This window comes from Argentina anserina, chromosome 4 (genome assembly GCF_933775445.1).
Source record: "Argentina anserina chromosome 4, drPotAnse1.1, whole genome shotgun sequence".
Classification (NCBI taxonomy): Eukaryota; Viridiplantae; Streptophyta; class Magnoliopsida; order Rosales; family Rosaceae; genus Argentina; species Argentina anserina.
This window is the reverse complement of record NC_065875.1, coordinates 24082469-24100845: the sequence shown is the minus strand read 5'-3', so window position 1 is coordinate 24100845 and position 18377 is coordinate 24082469. Positions and strand designations below refer to the sequence as shown.

Genomic DNA, 18377 nt, shown 5'->3' with positions numbered 1-18377 from the left:
TGGGTCCAACCAAATCAGGTGAATTGCTCGGGATTAGTACTCCACGCACTCCACACACTCCACCTCCAATAATAGGAACAGAAATTAATAAGATCGAAGAAGGAAGAGAATCTGCAGCTGAAGAATTAGCAGATGAGAACATCAAGGACAATATTGGATGTACAGGTGCTGAACGTTACAATGAGGGGAGGCCAGTACCACTTCCAACTGTATCATCCTCAAAATCCCCTAGTCTTGCCCCATCTCTTGCGCCATCACACCGTTCAGATGGGAGTGGATTCAGTGGAGCTAGCACCCGCTCATTTGCCTTCCCAATGTACGTATATTTATACGTTAACTAATTAGTAAGTAGAACTATATATATATATATATGCATAGAGATACCAACTTAAGTTTACATACTGGCAATCTGGCATGCATGCATGCAGTTTGATATGTTAAATACCTTGTTAAATGATGCAATACTCTCTTATATATATTGTACGTATATACTTAACTATATATGCATCGAATTTAACCATACGTATGTTGACGTAATTTTATGTGTAAAGACCTCATGCATGCATGTAGAGGACCTATATAGTACACCTCGTATATACATCTGACATTATCTCAAATTTCTTGCAATATATGGCATGCAATTATTGCTAATTGTGGGCGTTAATTATTTTGATATCGCAGATTGACAGATGGGACGAAAAATTCTCTGAAGCTTGCACAAGAATCTGAAGAACAACATCCAGAACTGCTACCACCAGCCAGAGCAACAAAAAAATCAAGTAAAAAAAGGTGTCGTTGGCTTCCTTGCTTTTCTTGGTGCTGCAAGTGGAGCTGCGGGTGTTCTTGGTTTTCCTGCTGCCGTCGGTTTTGCTCTTGTCGATTTTGTTCTTGTCCACGTTGTTTCCATCGTGCTTGTTGTTGTTTTTAAGATATACAAGTGCCATGGAACTCATAGGTCTCCTCCTTATCCATAATGAATTTATTGCCTTCCCTCACGAGACTCGTGTGAATTTAGATGCAGATAGTCAAAATTGTTAACAAATTCATTCAAAACCCTCTCAATACTTCATAGTTTAGCAACCTAATATAGTGCATAAATTTCATCTAGTGTTTCAACGTCAAATTTGTTGTCCAAATGTGATTCTCCTCATCTTATAACGCATATATAAATGGATCGCGAGTATAAATTAAGCCTAGAGGGCCACAAATCAAAAACTACTAATATTTGTAAGATTGTGAAGGATGGATTCAATTGACATGTATTTTTGGCAAGATTATGTTCGTAGTTCGTTTTTCTACATGAGGAAAATGATAGGGAATGACCATATCCTCAGCCGAGTGCGTTTCCTCTTTGGAATGGGAAAACATGAACTTTGACCCCAACTTTGCCTTTAATAGTAAATAATTAATATACCTCGGTAACCTAATTTTGTTAGTATATTTTATCGGGGAGAATTGGTGACCTATTGGGAAGACCTCATGTTATTACTCCTGTTTTGTAGAAGAAGAAAAAACGACAAAAACAATTAGAGGGTCTTCCGACCAAATCAATTAAACAAAAAGCCCAATTTTGGCCCGAAACCAATTCGCCGCATTCCCTCCTCCTCCGTCGCCGGAACTTCACCGTTATTATCAAAACTCGCTCCGACAAAACCCAAAAAGAACTTTCGGCGCGTCGTTGTTAATTTCTCGTTCTGGGTTTTTCATCTTTGCTCACATTGAGCTTCATACTAGCTGCCGAAGCTCGTTAGAGTAATAGAGGTAAGCAAAAAGAACGTGACTTTACAGCTCCGGTAGCCATTCTTCTGTATAATGTTGAAACAGGAACTGCACTTATGTCTAGCATTGCTTAATTTGAATTAGATTTGATTATACATTGGGTCTTCATCTCTGTAGAACAGTGCACATAATGTGTTTGATGAAATGCCTCAGAGAACCGAACTTTGCCTATTTTCGTATTAGGGGTATCGTCTTTTGTTGCTGGATGATCCGTTGAAGTGGGGAAGCTGTATTTGAGTCTATCTCTGTTAAATTTGGGTTCACGGTTTTCCCACATTACTTGCTAGTATCGTCGGAAAGCTTTTGGATTTGATGACATATATGATTTGGTTATGTGTGTGTCGTTTGGGAAATGTATGTAGAATCTTTACCGAGTAAAATGTGAGTGGTTTGTGAAGCTCTATCAGAGTTGCTAAATGAAATGTTCTTTTGTTTTGCTTTGACATTTCGAGGAGTTTTAGATGGAGGAGTTGCTAAAGAACAAGGTTTTCGCAACACATGCACTTGCTGGTGTAGGATCAGTGGCGTTAGGCACAGCTGTTACGTACCCTCTAGATACTGTCAAAGTCATTATTCAGGCCTGTTATCTTTGATTTTGTATAATCTATGAGTTATTTGCTCCGTGAAGAGTGCTTTGTAACCTGGATCCTCTGCATTGATTGAAATACAGGCGAGTTCAAGTTCAAATAAACAATTGACAACGATTGAGGTTTTCAACAGAATTCGGTCATTTTCGGGAAGCTCAGGTGCTGCTCTGAACTTCTTTTCATTTTCTGTGATCTTTCCAAGAGAAGGAGAGATTTGCTTAATGTAGTGAACTATTTCAGTCTGCTAATAGTTTTCAAAAAAATGTTTAATTTCTAAAATTCATCTATGAGTAGGCAGAAACATATTTAGTGCTATACTGGAAGGGGCATGAGAGATTTTACACCAGTATAGGATTTGCATGGTGTCAGGCAGCCGTTAGTTAAGTGTTGAATTGTATGGATTTACATGCTGCATAATTTGCATCTAAACCATTATAGTGTAATAAATCAGAACACAATAGCAGAGTAAAAGAAACTGGGCTTCCTCATAATTATCAAATTTGTTTCTTTCATGAATTTGCAGGCTTGTACAGTGGTTTTTGGTGGTTGGCAGCGGGAAGAACTTTAGGTGTTGGAGCTCGCTTTGGAATCTACGAAATTTTGACAGCTTTTTATAAAGGTTATTCTCTTCATGTTTCCTGTAACTAATTATATCTCGTGTTTGTGTACTCATCTGATTTAACATATAAATTCGTGGGTAAAATGGTATATCAGTACATGGTTTCGGATTGTTATATACTGAGGTACTGCTTCCTAAACTTTTTGTGGTTTGCATCCGTCTGTGGCAGATGGTCGAGAAGATAACCATGTGCATGCTTCTGAAGCACTCTTAGCAGGACTCATTGCTGGTTTTGCTGAATCACTAATAACCTCTCCCTTTGAACTTATGAAAATCCGTGCCCAGATTACTTCTGCTTCCCGTATTCCAAAGTTGGCCTCTCTGACAGAGAAGGTGGGCGTTGCACCTCTGATACAAAAGTTACTACACAGATTCACTCCAGACAAAAAGGCACTAAACTATTCTGTCGGTCTCTTATCCACCCTAACAAGTAAACATCCCAATATGATGACTGCCTTACAAGACTATCCATGGATGATGACTGGATCTGGGAAGCCACCATCTGTGTTTAGTGTTAGGAAACCATCTGAAATCATCTCTTTGGAAGGATGGCGCTCGTTATGGAGAGGTCTACGGTCAGGAGTTGTTCGGGACTCAGTTTTCAGCGGCATATTCTTTGGTACTTGGCAATCCCTGCACCGAGCAATGCTTGATTGGAAGGCAGTGGGGATGAATCCAGAACCCAGGTAATCTTGCCTCTATCCTAGATGCCATTAGCAAAGATCCAACCTTCTGAAGATGTCATATCCTTGAGTAGGATTACCAGAGGACACATTTGCATCGTTTTGTGTTTGCCTTATTCTTCCTATTGATGAAAACTTGCTTTGTCTTCTCTTAGAACGGATGATGAAATTGGTCCACTGTCACCATTTGGTGTTAGTGTTGCGGCTGGAGTTTCTGGTTCAGTTGCCGCAGCTGCCTCTCATTGTTTCGACACTGCCAAGTGTCGATCCCAATGTATTGTGCTGCCCAAGGTACACTACCTATTGAGCATATATTCCACCTGTCCCAATCACCTCAACAAAATCATCTCCATTGTACTTCATCTCATTGTCATTAAGCTAGTCTTTACTGATTGCAGTTTCTCTCCATGGAGAGGAAGCTCCTCAAATGGACAACACCAGGGAGGAGGTTCGAGAGATGCACAGGCATCCACCCCGCGGACAGGAACCTCCTCTTCCGCGGCATTGGTTTGCGCATGGCTTGCAGTGGGATGGCATCATTCATAATGGTGGGAAGCTATTTCCTTGCCGTAAATCATCTCGCCTGAAAAAAAATTCATTGTCACAGAATAACTTCTTCAATAGTCTCTGATTCAGAGCTGAACTTGCTTAACCTGTATAACAGTTACTTCAAGCTATAAATGAAACCGGACACATCCAGCTAAGAAGTAACTACATAGTTCTTCCCACACTTTTCTTTTTTCCCTAAAATAAAATAAAAATTATTTCTTTTTGACAAAACGACGTCGTAGCTCTGGACTTAATTGAGTGTTAGGGTTTAAGCTTTCAGAGATTTCCAATCTCTGCTTCCCGCTACCACACACTCTCAGAAGCTCCACAGCCTTCAATCTCATCGACCCAATTCATCTCACCACCCCAATTCAAATTTCCGATCTTGACACCCAAAAAATCGAAACCAAAATGTTACACGGCGGAGCCGCCGTGGCAAAAACCCCGCCGCTCTTCTCCTTCTTCATCAAAATCCCACTCCCCTTACTCTCCCGCACTGCCCGCCGCGTTTTCCGGCCAACTCCCCACTACCCAAAACCCCAACTGACCCCAATCCCAGCCCACACTTTCTCCATGACCCAAAGACTCCACCTTTGCACCATGGCCCTCCCCAAAAACCGGCCGCCGTCACCGGCAGCGCCGCCGATGTCCAACAAGGCCCGGAGGAGAGCGCGGCGGGAGTCTCCGGAGGCGGTGCTGAAACACAAGCTGGACATGTGTTCCCGCGACGGCCTAGTCGTGGAGGCTCTGCGGCTCTACGACGAGGCCAGGGCCAATGGGGTCGCTCTCAGTCTTCATCATTACAATGTGATGCTCTACATGTGCTCCTGCGACGGTGAGGATGCTGACGTGGGGCTGACGAGAGGGTTTGAGATATTCCGGCAGATGGTGGAGGATGAGGTGGTGCCAAATGAGGCTACTTTCACCAATGCGGCGAGGCTGTCGGCGGTGGCGGAGGATCCGGAGATGGCGTTTAGTATGGTGAAGCAGATGAAGGTGTTTGGGATACTGCCGAAGCTGAGGTCGTATGGTCCTGCATTGTTTGGGTTTTGTAAGAAGGGGGAGGCGGAGAGGGCGTATGAGGTTGATGCACACATGGTGGAGTGTGGGGTAGCGGCGGAGGAGACGGAGATTGCGGCATTGTTGAGAATTAGCTCAGAGGTGGGGAAGGGGGAGAAGGTTTATGAGATGATGCAGAGGTTGAGGAGTGGGGTGAGGCAGGTTGGGGAGAGTACTGCTGAGGTGGTGGAGGAGTGGTTTAAGTCTGAAGCGGCTGCGAGAGTTGGGGTGGAGGGGTGGGATGTGAAGAAGGTGAGGGAAGGGGTGGCGAGAGGAGGTGGAGGGTGGCATGGGGAAGGGTGGTTAGGGAGTGGGGAATGGAAGGTGGAGAGGACTCAGATGGATGAAGCAGGGACGTGCTCTGCTTGTGGACAGAAGCTTGTGTGTATTGATATTGATCCGAAGGAGACTGAGGACTTTGCTTTGTCTGTGAGCAAGCTGGCTAACCAAAGGGAGCTCAGGGCCGATTTTGTTCAGTTCCAGGTGTGACACTCTGTCTTGCTTGTTTATCTTCAGCTTCAAAGGAAACTTGGCTGTGTGTGTTTCATATGATAACTCATAGGATCGACAGAAGCGAGTATTTGAAAGAATATGACTTGTTTGATATGCTTCTTTTCACTGATTTTTGGGCATTAATGAGTAGTATTCTACTGAGAGCTTTGTGTATATTGCATATATATTACAGTTGTAGAGATTCTGTGCCATTAGATATTTAGATAGGTATTTAGCTGGATAGTAATTTCATGATGTTAAGTGCCTGAAGTCCATTTGAAATCAAACTTCAGTGTATCTGTAATCTTTTTTTACGTCATTGGGATACTATATCAGGAGGCATAATGTCTGTAGTTTTTAAAAGTATTAGGGACAGCACTATATGATTCTCATGTATCAGATCAATTGGAAAGGAAAAAAAATATTTCTCTTGCTTGAGAAGGAAGGAATGATTTCTTGAGTTCAGTTTCCTTGTAATGCTTTGATGCTGATTTCATGTATTAGTCAATGGTTGGTAGTTCGGATTTTGTATGCTTCAGGCAATTGATACGTAAAATGTATGTCCGCTGACATCCTAATTGATTAGAAGTTCAACTCATCCAGGAGTGGCTTCAGCGACATGGTCCATTCGATGCTATAATAGACGGTGCCAATGTGGGTCTCAGCAATCAACATCAGTTCAGCTTTTTTCAGGTAAGCATTTTGCAACTCCTAACTAATTTTTTTAGTATCTTTGATTTTTTTTCCCCTTTCCCTAAGCTGACAATATATAATACATCTTTGCTGTAGCTGAATAATGTTGTAAATCAATTACAACAAATGAGCCCAGCAAAGAGATTGCCACTTGTTATATTGCACCAAAGTCGTACAAATGGTGGCCCTGCTCAGATTCCTAAAAACAAGGCATTGCTAGAGAGTTGGAAAAAGTCCCGTGCACTTTATGCTACTCCACCCGGTTCAAATGATGATTGGTAAGTTTTGATTTTTGGACCTGTATGATGATGTTGCATACTGAATACCTGACTTAATCTTCACCTTAAATGTGTGTCTCATGTGATTCATAGGTACTGGTTGTATGCTGCCGTCAGTTGTAAGGGTTTACTGGTGACAAATGATGAGATGAGAGACCACCTGTTCCAACTTCTCGGTACCAACTTTTTCCCAAGATGGAAGGAAAAACACCAGGTATTATTGTTGTACTGATTCATTTTTATGTGATTCCTGTGAGGGTGAGTGCGTTACTATCTATCCAACCAAGTACATGAGGGCCTTCTTTAGGTTCCAATTTAAAATGTATTCAACATTTTCTCAAAGTGAAAAAGAAACTTGAAACAGCAGCAGGATGTTCTTGTATCTTGATGGTTTTGGCATGTACCCTGGTATTTTAAACCAAGATATTACATTTCAGGTTCGGTTGTCTGTCTCAAGGCTTGGACTTAGCCTTCACATGCCGCCTCCTTACTCAATTGTAATCCAGGTGTGATAATCAGGCCAACTTCTATGAGTCCCGTTTTCTATAATGAACATAACCTATTGCTTTGGTTGTATGGATTGCTTTCTAACAGCCTAGAACACTTTGAGTGCAGGAGTCGGAGGACGGGTGTTGGCATGTCCCAACGACCACCGGTGATGACATTGAGACCCCAAGGCAGTGGTTGTGTGCCTCCAGAGCCCGCCATACAAACTAGAGGGAGTCATTATTTAAAGAGAAAAATTCTTCAATCATTTGTTTCTAAATACTGTAGTCATTTATGATTTTGTAACGATGATTGTGGATTCAATAAGAGGTAACAATGATGTGGGTTCAATAAGAAGACGACTCACTAAGATTATTATATAAAGAGAGAATTTTGCCTAAGATAATATCTCTGTACAAAGCATGCAGCATCTGAAGTCAAGATCATGTGTTTAGGGAAAAGGTGTCCAAAATGGCGCTTGAATATTATTTAAAAAAAAAAGCAATAACAACAGCCTTAAATACTGTAATTAATCACATTTTTCATAATGAAACTCTATATGGAAGAAAAGAAACAAGTCAGTGGATGGTACCATGACTACTGACTTCCATCTTCATCAAGAGGATGAGAGGTATAATCATCATTGGAAACCACGCATGCATGCGAAGAACTTGATCGATCTTAGTTTAAGAGGGATATGGATTCCTCGTAACCTCCAGCATATAATACCGATCCTTCTGGTAAAACTATATCAGTTATCGCATATGATTTAAGTTTTATATTGTAAAGATGCACTAAGCCATTGTAAAAATAAGCAATCTATACAAATTCAAGGAGCTAGGGTTCCTCCTTAACAAAAAAACTTTGAAGCAAGAAAAAGTCTTCCTCATGATTCAAGATGTCCATCTGACCATCTCCTCGTCGTCTGGTTTCTGAAACAAGAGAGGAAAAGTGTTATAGCATACAGTTTTCAAAGGAAATGTTGGCCGGTTTGTATATAGTTTCTTTAAAGGAAATGTCTTGAAATGTAACAAGGTAAATGTGTGTCAGCTCTTTGTAGTTTTTCATCTCATTTAACACTTTGTTATTATATTTTGGTACGACTTTTTTAGCTCTCTGAACTCCTAAAGCTATGAGAACAAGGAGTAAGCTAAGAACACACACTTAGAAATTCTGGCCATTTTCAACTACAAGCATCATTGAGTCATCAACAACGATATCAACAAACCAAAGGATAATCATATAAATGGATTCTAAATATGCAGAATTTTTTATGAAAATTGACATTGATCAATAACCATATGAAAAAAAAAATGCGTGTCATACCACCAAATGTTTAGCTGGACTATTGACATATATAATGATGCTATGTGCTTATTATTGGATTTTCCTTTGAATTATGCTTGGCTATCTCCTCTTCTCCAAAAACGGTATATAGACTTGCGATCTTTAATTGTTTTACAGAAAACTAATACACCTCCTCGATTTCTCAAAATGACCATAGTTTATCTTTTTTTTAAAAAGACTTTCATACCTCAAAATTCAACTGTTAAGCCTCTTTCAAATTCATGATAATAAAAATCAACACCGCAACTAGAACAAAATTCATACACAAAACAAAAATGAATTATACAATTTTCTTTGTACAAACTTTGAAAATTGTGGGAATTATGTTAGGTTATACAAGTATGATTATTGATCGGAGAAAAATGATCACTTTGGCCGCTCATAATTTGTTAGAGTAACTTTAAATCTTTAATGGTTGGTTAGGGTAAACTAGATGATGTTTGTTCATAGTATTTTTAGTGCATGGTGTGCATCTTCACATATAGGATGAACAACGAATATTAGAAAAATATATATAAATACACGATAAGCGTTCTGAATATAAATTAATTTTAGTGGCTAAAATTGTGTCGTATATCGTACATGTCGTCCGTACAAGGTTTTCTTATGTTTGAATGGGTATATGATTTCTTCAAAAAAAATATTGTTTTTTTTAAACGATAACAGTAGCAATTCATTAATTATGAAAATGAGGCACATGAACACATAACGCCGTCGCGGCTTCGATAAATTGTAATGTATGAAATAAACCAAAACAAATAAAGTACAAACCTAGTGATGACACAATTTGAATGCCTCAAACATTAAATAATATCTTGTTTAATGAAAAGAAGTAACTGTTGGGTACGTATATCTAAACCTAACAAACTAAAGTTCTTCCACCGAAAATGTAGACATGACCCAACAAAAGTCCTTAAATTCGGAAAAACGCTTCGAACATGAGCCAATTGGTGCGGTAGAATTTACTTCAAACTCTGTTTGTATAAAGCCAGGTACGTTGCCCGACTCGCTTCTGATCTTTCATCTTTTCTTGTCAGTGAAAAAATTTCGACCTTTCATCCTCGCTTGTTGGTCAAGGTACGTAACTCTACTGGAAACCATAGCCATGTCTTAGAGTGTACAGAGGCTAGCAAAACCCCTAGTAATCGCGATCCGTTCATTGCATCAATAAATCCTTCTCACCTCTCAACCACACAGCATGGAGGTTTCCATCAAGAAAAAATTACACATCGAGGTCGATCTTCCAAATCTCCCAAGCGGACATCACATGGTTTCAGATCCTCACAAGGCTACCGGCCAAGTCCTTGATGCGTTTCAAGTGCGTATGCAAATTCTGGTCCTCTTCCCTCTTCCGAGATCCATTCTTTATCAAGGCTCACCAGAACATGCACAAGCAAAACAACAAAACTATTCACCTCCTCTTCCACAGAGAAAATCTCAATAAATTGATCTCCATGCAATCCAACCAAGAATTAGGGTGTATTAATATTCCTACACCGCCGGCCATAGTCGACCTTCTAAGCCAGGCTTACGATATGACCTCGTCGAATGGATTAGTCTGTCTTTATTCTGAAGCCGCTGTCCCTGTTCGTAAGATTTCATTAGCCCCTAATAACTTCAAGACTTGATCATTCTGTAAGCCTTTACCATGATGACAATAATTCAGCATGTAGCTGTTAATGATCATTGGTCGAGAAGTCTCAACCCTGCTGCCAAGCCATTTTTGCCTCTGCATGTAAACCAACCTATTCCTTCTTCACAACAACACATTGAACCAGGGAAACGAGATGTTGCAACACCCCGGCCTTTTCAACCTATGCTACATCAGACCCACCATCTTCCTGTTTATGGCTATTATAACCAGCCCTGCATTAATCTAGTTCAAGTTGTTGCGCACTCAAATCAGCCTCAACCTGGATATCATGCTGCCAATTTCTATAATCCTGTTTTTGGATATGTGCCGCTTGTTAAACGTCAGTTTCTTGGTCATGATCCATTATTCCATTTAGGTCAGCCAAGTGAGGAATTTCGCTCTTTGAATTCAGGGGTTCTATTATTGAGTGATAAAATTGTGAAGCAGATTGAATATTATTTCAGTGATCGATGAGAATCTATCACATGACTATTATCTGATTTCGCTGATGGATGAGCAAGGATGGGCTCTAATATCATCCGTTGCCAAGTTTCAAAGGGTCGAAAGAATGTGTACAAATGTACCATATATATATTCTTGACTCGCTGTTGCGTGGTTCAAGACTTGTAGAAGTGCAGGGAAACAAAATAAGAAGACGCTATGGTGAGTGGTGAAATTGAATGTCATCAGCTGGACTTAGTTATCGTTTTTCGTCTAGTGCATGTAGAGGTAACATTGGCATCGAAAGTCATAAACAGATGCAAGAAAACAAACTTAGAAACAAAAACCATCCGCAGGCAAGATAATCAGAGATGGTGATTGAGCGGTTAGGGTTAGAGAGATCGATCTCCAAGTGTGCCATCAGATGTTTTTTCAAGTGTTGTTAGTTAACGGACATTTTTTTTTCTCTTTATTTTTAGAGGGAACAACAAATTCGATGATGGTGCTCTGCCAGTGAGTTGAGGAAACAAGGTTATTGGCTTCAAGTTGTGATGATCACGCGCGTGAGGCGATCACGATATGGACTAGCTAGAAAGGTAATATTATCGATTTTCACAACAGCTTGCTAGCTATCTATTTGTTTGAGTTTTTAGTTTGCTCCTATATATATGAACTTCGATGTTGCATTATGTGTTCAAGAGCCGCTTTGTGTTACATATACAGTATGATTATAAGCAATAATCTATACGATTAGTATAGTGAATGAGGTTTAAAAGTTGAATGAAAATATATTGGAGTATTCAGCTAAGAATGACGATCAAGAAAATACATTTCTCATGGTCGGTTTTCATATCTTTGACGTTAAGACTCACGTACAGCATATATAACATCTCTGGAAGTCCAAAGATGAATTTTTAGATCATAATAGGAAAAGAACCAAAAAGGCTGAAGTCACCGAATACTATTAGGAAAGTAAGGTTGACTCAGCTAAACAGAAAACAAAAAATTTCTCGCTGATATATCTTCATTTCCAGGATTTTCTTCTAAAAAAAGGAAGAAAAAAATTTATGCATCAAGTGCTAAACTATAGTGGCAAGGTTAATGTAGTACCCAAATTCAGATTTTCACTATTAACGTGACGTCTGAGAACATTTTTCGTCACGACGACGTCATATTGGTCACATGTCGCCCACGTGCCTTAAAAAAACTGAAATTACTTTAACAAAAACTTTCAGCATCAATCCCAAAACTCTTGTGGTATAGTCAAAGTAATACCCAGACTAATAAAATTATCAGTGTAGTACCTAGACTCATAATTCTTTATCAACATGTCATCGGAGACCATTTTCCTCAGAGTGTTGTCTCATCCTCAAATCTTTCATTTTCCGTCAAGACTAGTATGTGTCAATCTTAAGTTCGAGATCTTCTAAGGGACACGGTCTGACACTGACCTCTCTTGCTCTTCAAACGGAGGTATTAATCACTACTGCCATTGATTCCAGTTCTGATTTCTAATAAAAACCGGAGCTTCTAAAATATTTCTCTCAAAGATTGGGAGCCACGATTTGGCTTCGAATCTCAAAATTAGAAAGGAAGAATTAAAGATTTTTGAGATGTGAAAAAGCCTCATTTCAGTTGCAACGGAACTTCTGCCTTCATTAACATTAAGGTCATTTCAGTAATTACTTTTTCTAGGAGCACGAGAATGACACATGACCAAAAAAAAAGTTTTGTAATAGAAAATGGTCTCCGGCGTCACATTGATTGGAAATTGTGAGTTTGGGTACTACTTTAACATTACCACAAAAGTTTGGGAAATTGATGCTGAAACTTTTTGTTAAAGTAATTTTAACAATTACTTTTTTTTAAAACACGTGCGGCGACACGTGATTAAAATGACGGCGCTGTGACGGAAAATGGTCTCAAGCGTCATGTTGATAGCGAAATCTGAGTTTGGGTACTACATTAATAGTTTTTTGAGTCTGGGTATTACATTAACCTTATCACATAGTTTAGGGCCTGATTAAAAAAAATTTGCAAAAAGGAATAGGGTTATACTAAACTTATTCAGGTCAACTTACCAAAACCTTCATATACCATCCTTCCCATTCCAGAAGTAATGAACTTACCAAAAATTAAGGAAAAGGAACTATATATAGGCTTATAATAAAAGCATAACCCCATCATACATCCACCGCTACAGCGCGCTTACTCCATTACTCTTTTGTAAGTTTGCCTTGTCTTCAACACAACAATGGTGCTTCAGCAAGCCTCTTCAACAGCAACGATGAACTATAAGCTAGCCTCTTCAATGATAATGATGCATCAGCAAGCTGGTGATAATCACATGTCAAAAACTCTGAATCCTTCTGCCAAGCCCTTTGTGCCTCTACAACAAAATTATCACTCCATTCCTTCTTCACTGCCATCACATAACTTCTTATATGCTGCGACACCACTACTTCCTCCTAACATATACCAGCCTTATGTTCAGTATTGCTACCAGCCATGTCTTATTCAACATCAGCCTCAGCCTCATTATCATGCTGCCAATTTCTATAATCCTAGGTCTTTTGTTTTCCCTCAGTTTTTTGGTCATGTTGCTCCATGTTCTGTGTCGGATACGAGGTCTCATTCTTCAGCTTCTGGAACTCCATTGAGAGCTAATATTCTGAATCAGATAGAATACTACTTCAGTGATGAAAACCTGAGGCATGATTGTTACCTCATATCGTTGATGGATGACAAAGGATGGATTCCAATATCTGTCATTGCCAATTTTAACAGAGTTAAAGCAATGTGCAGATCTATACCTTTCATTCTCGACTCGTTGGTTGATTCAAGTATTATAGAAGTCAAGGGTGACAAGATCCGGAGACGTGATGAGTGGTCGAAGTGGATTCCATCGGCCGTAATAACCAAGCAAATAGAGAAAGCTTCACCTGTTGAACAACAGCCGGGACTAAAGATTGTTCCCCAAGAAACTACCAACGTCGGGAACAACAATACCAGTGGGGCGTCAGAGAGGATTTCGACTCCGATTACCACATTGCCTGCTCAACAAGGAAAGGTAGATGCTGCAAATAAGAGCACACTTGGTGCATCTGTTAATGAGATCGAGTTTATTGTGAATTCTAATGGCCAAACTGAAGCTCGTGCGGATTGCAATAAGACTATTGCAGCCAACCCTATACATACCGAGCCAACTAAGGCTACTCCGACGAACCAACAAGGGCAGGTGGAGACTAAGCCTCCATCTCCGCCGCTTAATTATAGGCAAGATATGGTGGAAAAAAAGGGACACTCGGAAAGGTCGATCGTCTCGATCACTATTACATGTTGAATTTGTTCGTGCTTATCTTGCAAAGGGAGGTGAGTGTTAATGATGATAGATTCAGTCACTTTCGCCCTCAAGAGTCGAGACCAAAAGAAGAAAATAAAAGAGCTAGGTTAATCAGAACCTAAGCCACTCCACATTACTTTAACAGGTCGTTATCTACTAGTTAAATTTCCAGTTTATGTACATCAGTATGAGAGGTTTCGGCTCTATGCCCCCCTCTCTTTATTATGCTTCATATTATTCATTCATAAATTCTACAGTTGCTCCAGTTATATCTTTGAAACATGAAAGCAAAGCATTATTGTTTGTATTTTGGTGTTGGATGACGACTTCAAGTACAAACGTAAAAATAAGCCCCATGAATAAGTCAAGTCCCTTCTTGGAAATGGCTCTGGAGAGTCTTTTTGGTTAAGACAACAGTGGAGCATACTCATCCTCTCTGGTTTTGTCCCCTGCATCTCATTTATGTATTTACATAATGCCAATTGCTCCTCTGTTCATGACAGGAATGATAATTGCAATAAGAAAAAATCACATCCAAACTGGTGGGAGACAACAGATCATCTTCATAAATGCTTCTATTTAAATAGTTGATACACTCTACAATATTATAACCTACAGGAGCAACTACGTGAGTACAAGAAACTAAAACCAGATCAGCAAACACCAGCCTAAAAGAGGTGGGACTTGAACTCTTCCAGATTAACCTGTACAGAACAGTTATTTAATATATATTCCATTCCTGGAGCTCATCATGAAAAAATAAAAGCTATCAATTTAAATTGCGTCCCTTGTTCTTTGTTACTATTCAGCAACCCCTATTTTGAGGGGTTTATATAAAGGAGACCTCCATCATAAAAAGGAAGTTGCAGCAGGGTTTACAACTATGTGCCGTAGAGGGTGAGCGACATCACCACCTCCTGCGTGCTTCACAAACTCTGCGGGAGAAAGAAAGGTTCCGTGGCATACACACATTATTCGTACTTCCTCTCCCTTCCCATATCGATATAGGATTCCTTCTATTTTTCTACCATTTGGGCCATCTCCTTTTGTGAAAACACAAGGCATATCCTCCATGGCATTCATCCTAGTTTCCCTTCCTTTATTTTCGGAAGGATTAGGCTTCTTACGCATGTTTTCCATGACGGCCCTGGAGATTCTGGATGCATGCTCAGGCGTCAATGACCCCAAAGAACGAAGGGTCGGGCCCTGATTGCTTTGTTGATCCTGGTTACTAGCAGGGCTTTTTGCTTCCCCACAGCTGCTGGATCCTGTGAGGTTAAGAGAAAACTATAAGGAAAATCAAGCAGCAGTCTGTCTTCTTTTGTTCCACACCCTTCATCTGTGGTCGAATCTTATTAATTTTGAATTCACAACATTGACAATATCAATTTGAAAATCAGAAACTAAAATATCCAATATTAGTTCATTAGACCCTCTCTGAACTACATAGAAATGTATGGCATAACAATTGTCGGTTTTCACCTATATACGTTCAAGGGAAAAAATAACAGAAACACAAACAATGATTTGTGCATTCAGCTAAATAACTGGTTCATAACCAACTTCTGTGTTTCTTTCCTAGCTTCAAGTGAAACCTCTAGTAAATATCAAACCAACCAATACATTTCATCTGGCAGATGGAAATGACAACATAAACCAACTTTGTAGACATATATCTACAAATTCATATCCAGTCTCAACTTTATAGTCAAACTATCAGATCCACTGGGATACTTTACTACATGCTTAAGTTGATAATCAAATGGAATCACAGTAACACACGAATGAAAAGATGTTCCAACAGAAATGCTTTTTCTTTGAAACTTTAGATATAAAGTTAATGATCAAGAAAGGGGCTCTAACAATCACATAAGCCAAGTCTTTGGCAAACTAATCCATGATGGACAGCGTAAGTTCAACTAACTTATAAATTGCCCCATTGATAGAGAATATATTCTACTTTCCCCACAGAATTCGTAGTTGCCAAACTAAGCACTTCACTGATCTGTAAAGTGAAAGTTTAGATACAACATTCCATTAATAATAAGCCCTCTTGATGAATAAACTAAACTGAACGCAACACACAAGTCTTTAACTTCCACTCTTTCCAAGTTCCCAACATTTCTAAACAAACCAAATTTGCACTACACTCCATTAACCAACCTCATCAACCACGTGGTCGAAGACACCCAACCAACAACAAAAAGCACAACAGAGGAGACCATACGAGAAACCTAGAGAAGCCATCTTACAATCAAGCATATATTCTAGAAGTCCATTATAGATGAACATTATAAAACCACCTAACAAACTACAGTAGGACACGAAGCTCTAAACACAAAAATCAACCTCCTACACAGAACTAAACTCCAATCCAAGAATTCATTATAATTCAAAAAAAAAAACTGTTAAGTAAAACAGTATAAAATAAAAAGGTGATACCTTGAAGAGGTTTACTCTCCATTTCTGACAACCCCGACGAGCTTCCACCTTGTGACTCCACCGAGCCCTGAGAACTGGGCTGCAGCCCAAATCCCTGAAACCCACCCAAAATGTCATTTTTACCCTTCACCAAAGCATCCCCTCCTCCTCCGCCGCCCGCCGCAGCCCAAAACGGATTAGTCCTCGTCCCTGAATTGGGCCCCACGTCATCTTCTTCCTTAGCGGTACCACCCCTCTGCTTCTCCGACCGCCGCCGCTTCGCCGCCAGCCGCCGCAGAGTCTGGAGCTCCTTCCTCTTCCTCCACTCCTCCTCGGTCTCCGTCGGGAGCGACGACGACCTCATCAGGCCGGCGTACGCCGCCGCGGAGTCGTCGTTCTCTTCCCTGAAAAAGGGCATGGTGACGGCAATCGAGGAAGATCGGACGAGCTTGTTCTTGGCACTGGACTTGTCAACTCCGAATCTGCCGCCTAAAGACAAGCCGAGATTGAGCTCCAGATCCTCCGCCCGGTTTCTCTCCTCGAATCTCGACTGCGACGTGTCGTTGCTGCACATTAGTCTCTGCAGCAGATCTCTCGGGTACTTATCCATCTCAAGCGACAGCCTCCTCCTCTCGCTAGCCTCCCCCATGCTTCCCCCAAAAAAACGACAAGTCGTTCCAGTCTGTTCCAGTCTGCAGCGATGATGGTGTGGATAAAGAAGAAGAAGAAGAAGAAGAAGAAGAAGTAGACGGCGAGTTTTTCGGTGGGAGAAAAACAGAGGGAGAGCAGAAGAAAACGAAAGAGAAGAAAGGAGAGGAGTGTGGGGGAGGGAGGGGGTGTACTTATGGGGTTCCGAAAATGCCCTTGGTGTTTGGAAGTGAGGAAAGTACTTGGGAGAAACAAGTGGCGGAATTAAGAAATGGGAGCGCGACACGTAGCCGCACTGGCGTTGTCTTTTTGGCGTCCCTACTAGTAACAGTAATGTCAGTACTTTGTCCTTGTGGGGACACGTGCCTTCTCTGGGAGAATTAAGGGAAAGAGAGGACACCACGTGTCGGACCACTGTGGACAGCGCCGGTGAGACACGTGGGCTGGGGAGACGAGCGGGTTTTGTCTCGTAAATTAGCTTCGGCGTAGGTTTTGGTATCTCTAGAACGAAAGACGCTCTCTGTAGTCGCGTTTACTTCTAGTTGGTGCCTCTTGCTTAGCTGTCGTCTCCAATCATTTGCTTTTACCCCCTATAAAATCTTATGGTAAAGTAAATGTACATTTCTTTATTTACCAGGTTACATGTAATTGATGTAAAATGTTGGGGATTTGGAGCTTCTTTTGTTTGTGATTTAACAACCATGTTTTCGTTGTTTTGGGTTTATGCATGTTTTACGACTGCCAGTGGCGCAGAGCCAAGAAAAGAAAACTCAGGGGGCTAGTCGCAAGTCTTAAAACAAGTCGTCGTGTATATATTTTTAGTAAAAAAAGCTACACAATAAACAAATTTTCTTACGATTTAACAACAAAAACTTAACTTTGAAAACTTTTTTGATAAATTTGATATAAAAACAAATTAAAAAAGAAACTAATGTACCCATTCTATTGAAATTTGAAAGTATGAGTATTCATTGAATACCTACGTTGCCAAAATAATCTACTAATTTAGCATGATCGAAGTATTTTTTACTGTAAATTATGTCATTTAACACCAGTTGTATGTTATCAAACAACAAATAGGGAGTGTCATATATAGCAGAGTTTTTTTTTCCATCAAAGTTATATAATTTATACTAGTAGGCAAGTATATGTTGACACATTAGGGGGTGCCATGGCACCTATTTTCCTCAACGTATCTCCGCCTCTGACGATTTCCATGATCATTATACTATTTATATATATATTAAGTTTATTAAATGAATGAATAATGTGTAACAAATAGAATTTCTAAAGCTTAATTTGTTGTATATTTAATAGTT

General features: G+C 40.1%; 3 protein-coding genes across 3 annotated transcripts; 2 read left to right on the top strand and 1 right to left on the bottom strand.

The window, feature by feature from the left end:
- Positions 1–2240: 2240 nt before the first annotated feature.
- LOC126792646 (uncharacterized) lies at positions 2241–4369 on the top strand. Its single transcript, XM_050519091.1, has 6 exons — positions 2241–2357; positions 2450–2525; positions 2890–2985; positions 3155–3671; positions 3824–3959; positions 4067–4369. The coding sequence occupies exons 1-6, from the start codon at positions 2241–2243 to the stop codon at positions 4253–4255; spliced, it is 1131 nt and encodes a 376-aa protein (XP_050375048.1). The 3' UTR covers positions 4256–4369.
- Positions 4370–4516: 147 nt separating this feature from the next.
- Positions 4517–7552, top strand: LOC126792644 (proteinaceous RNase P 1, chloroplastic/mitochondrial). Its single transcript, XM_050519087.1, has 6 exons — positions 4517–5759; positions 6372–6461; positions 6558–6739; positions 6833–6953; positions 7177–7245; positions 7355–7552. Exons 1-6 carry the CDS (start codon positions 4629–4631, stop codon positions 7454–7456), a joined length of 1695 nt encoding a protein of 564 aa, XP_050375044.1. The 5' UTR covers positions 4517–4628; the 3' UTR covers positions 7457–7552.
- A 6983-nt stretch (positions 7553–14535) lies between these two features.
- LOC126790467 (ninja-family protein AFP1-like) lies at positions 14536–17166 on the bottom strand. The gene is made up of 2 exons (XM_050516703.1): positions 16432–17166; positions 14536–15257 (listed from the first exon to the last, which is right to left on the bottom strand). The coding sequence occupies exons 1-2, from the start codon at positions 17057–17059 to the stop codon at positions 14839–14841; spliced, it is 1047 nt and encodes a 348-aa protein (XP_050372660.1). The 5' UTR covers positions 17060–17166; the 3' UTR covers positions 14536–14838.
- Between the last annotated feature and the right edge of the window lie 1211 nt (positions 17167–18377).

Coding starts and splice junctions, on each gene's coding strand:
- LOC126792646 (XM_050519091.1), top strand. CDS start 2,241: ATGGAGGAGTTGCTAAAGAACAAGGTTTTCGCAACACATGCACTTGCT. Junction 2,358..2,449: donor CTGTCAAAGTCATTATTCAG/GCCTGTTATCTT, acceptor ATTGAAATACAG/GCGAGTTCAAGTTCAAATAA. Junction 3,672..3,823: donor GGGATGAATCCAGAACCCAG/GTAATCTTGCCT, acceptor GTCTTCTCTTAG/AACGGATGATGAAATTGGTC.
- LOC126792644 (XM_050519087.1), top strand. CDS start 4,629: ATGTTACACGGCGGAGCCGCCGTGGCAAAAACCCCGCCGCTCTTCTCC. Junction 6,954..7,176: donor GATGGAAGGAAAAACACCAG/GTATTATTGTTG, acceptor ATTACATTTCAG/GTTCGGTTGTCTGTCTCAAG. Junction 7,246..7,354: donor CTTACTCAATTGTAATCCAG/GTGTGATAATCA, acceptor CTTTGAGTGCAG/GAGTCGGAGGACGGGTGTTG.
- LOC126790467 (XM_050516703.1), bottom strand. CDS start 17,059: ATGGGGGAGGCTAGCGAGAGGAGGAGGCTGTCGCTTGAGATGGATAAG. Junction 15,258..16,431: donor GGAGAGTAAACCTCTTCAAG/GTATCACCTTTT, acceptor TTAACCTCACAG/GATCCAGCAGCTGTGGGGAA.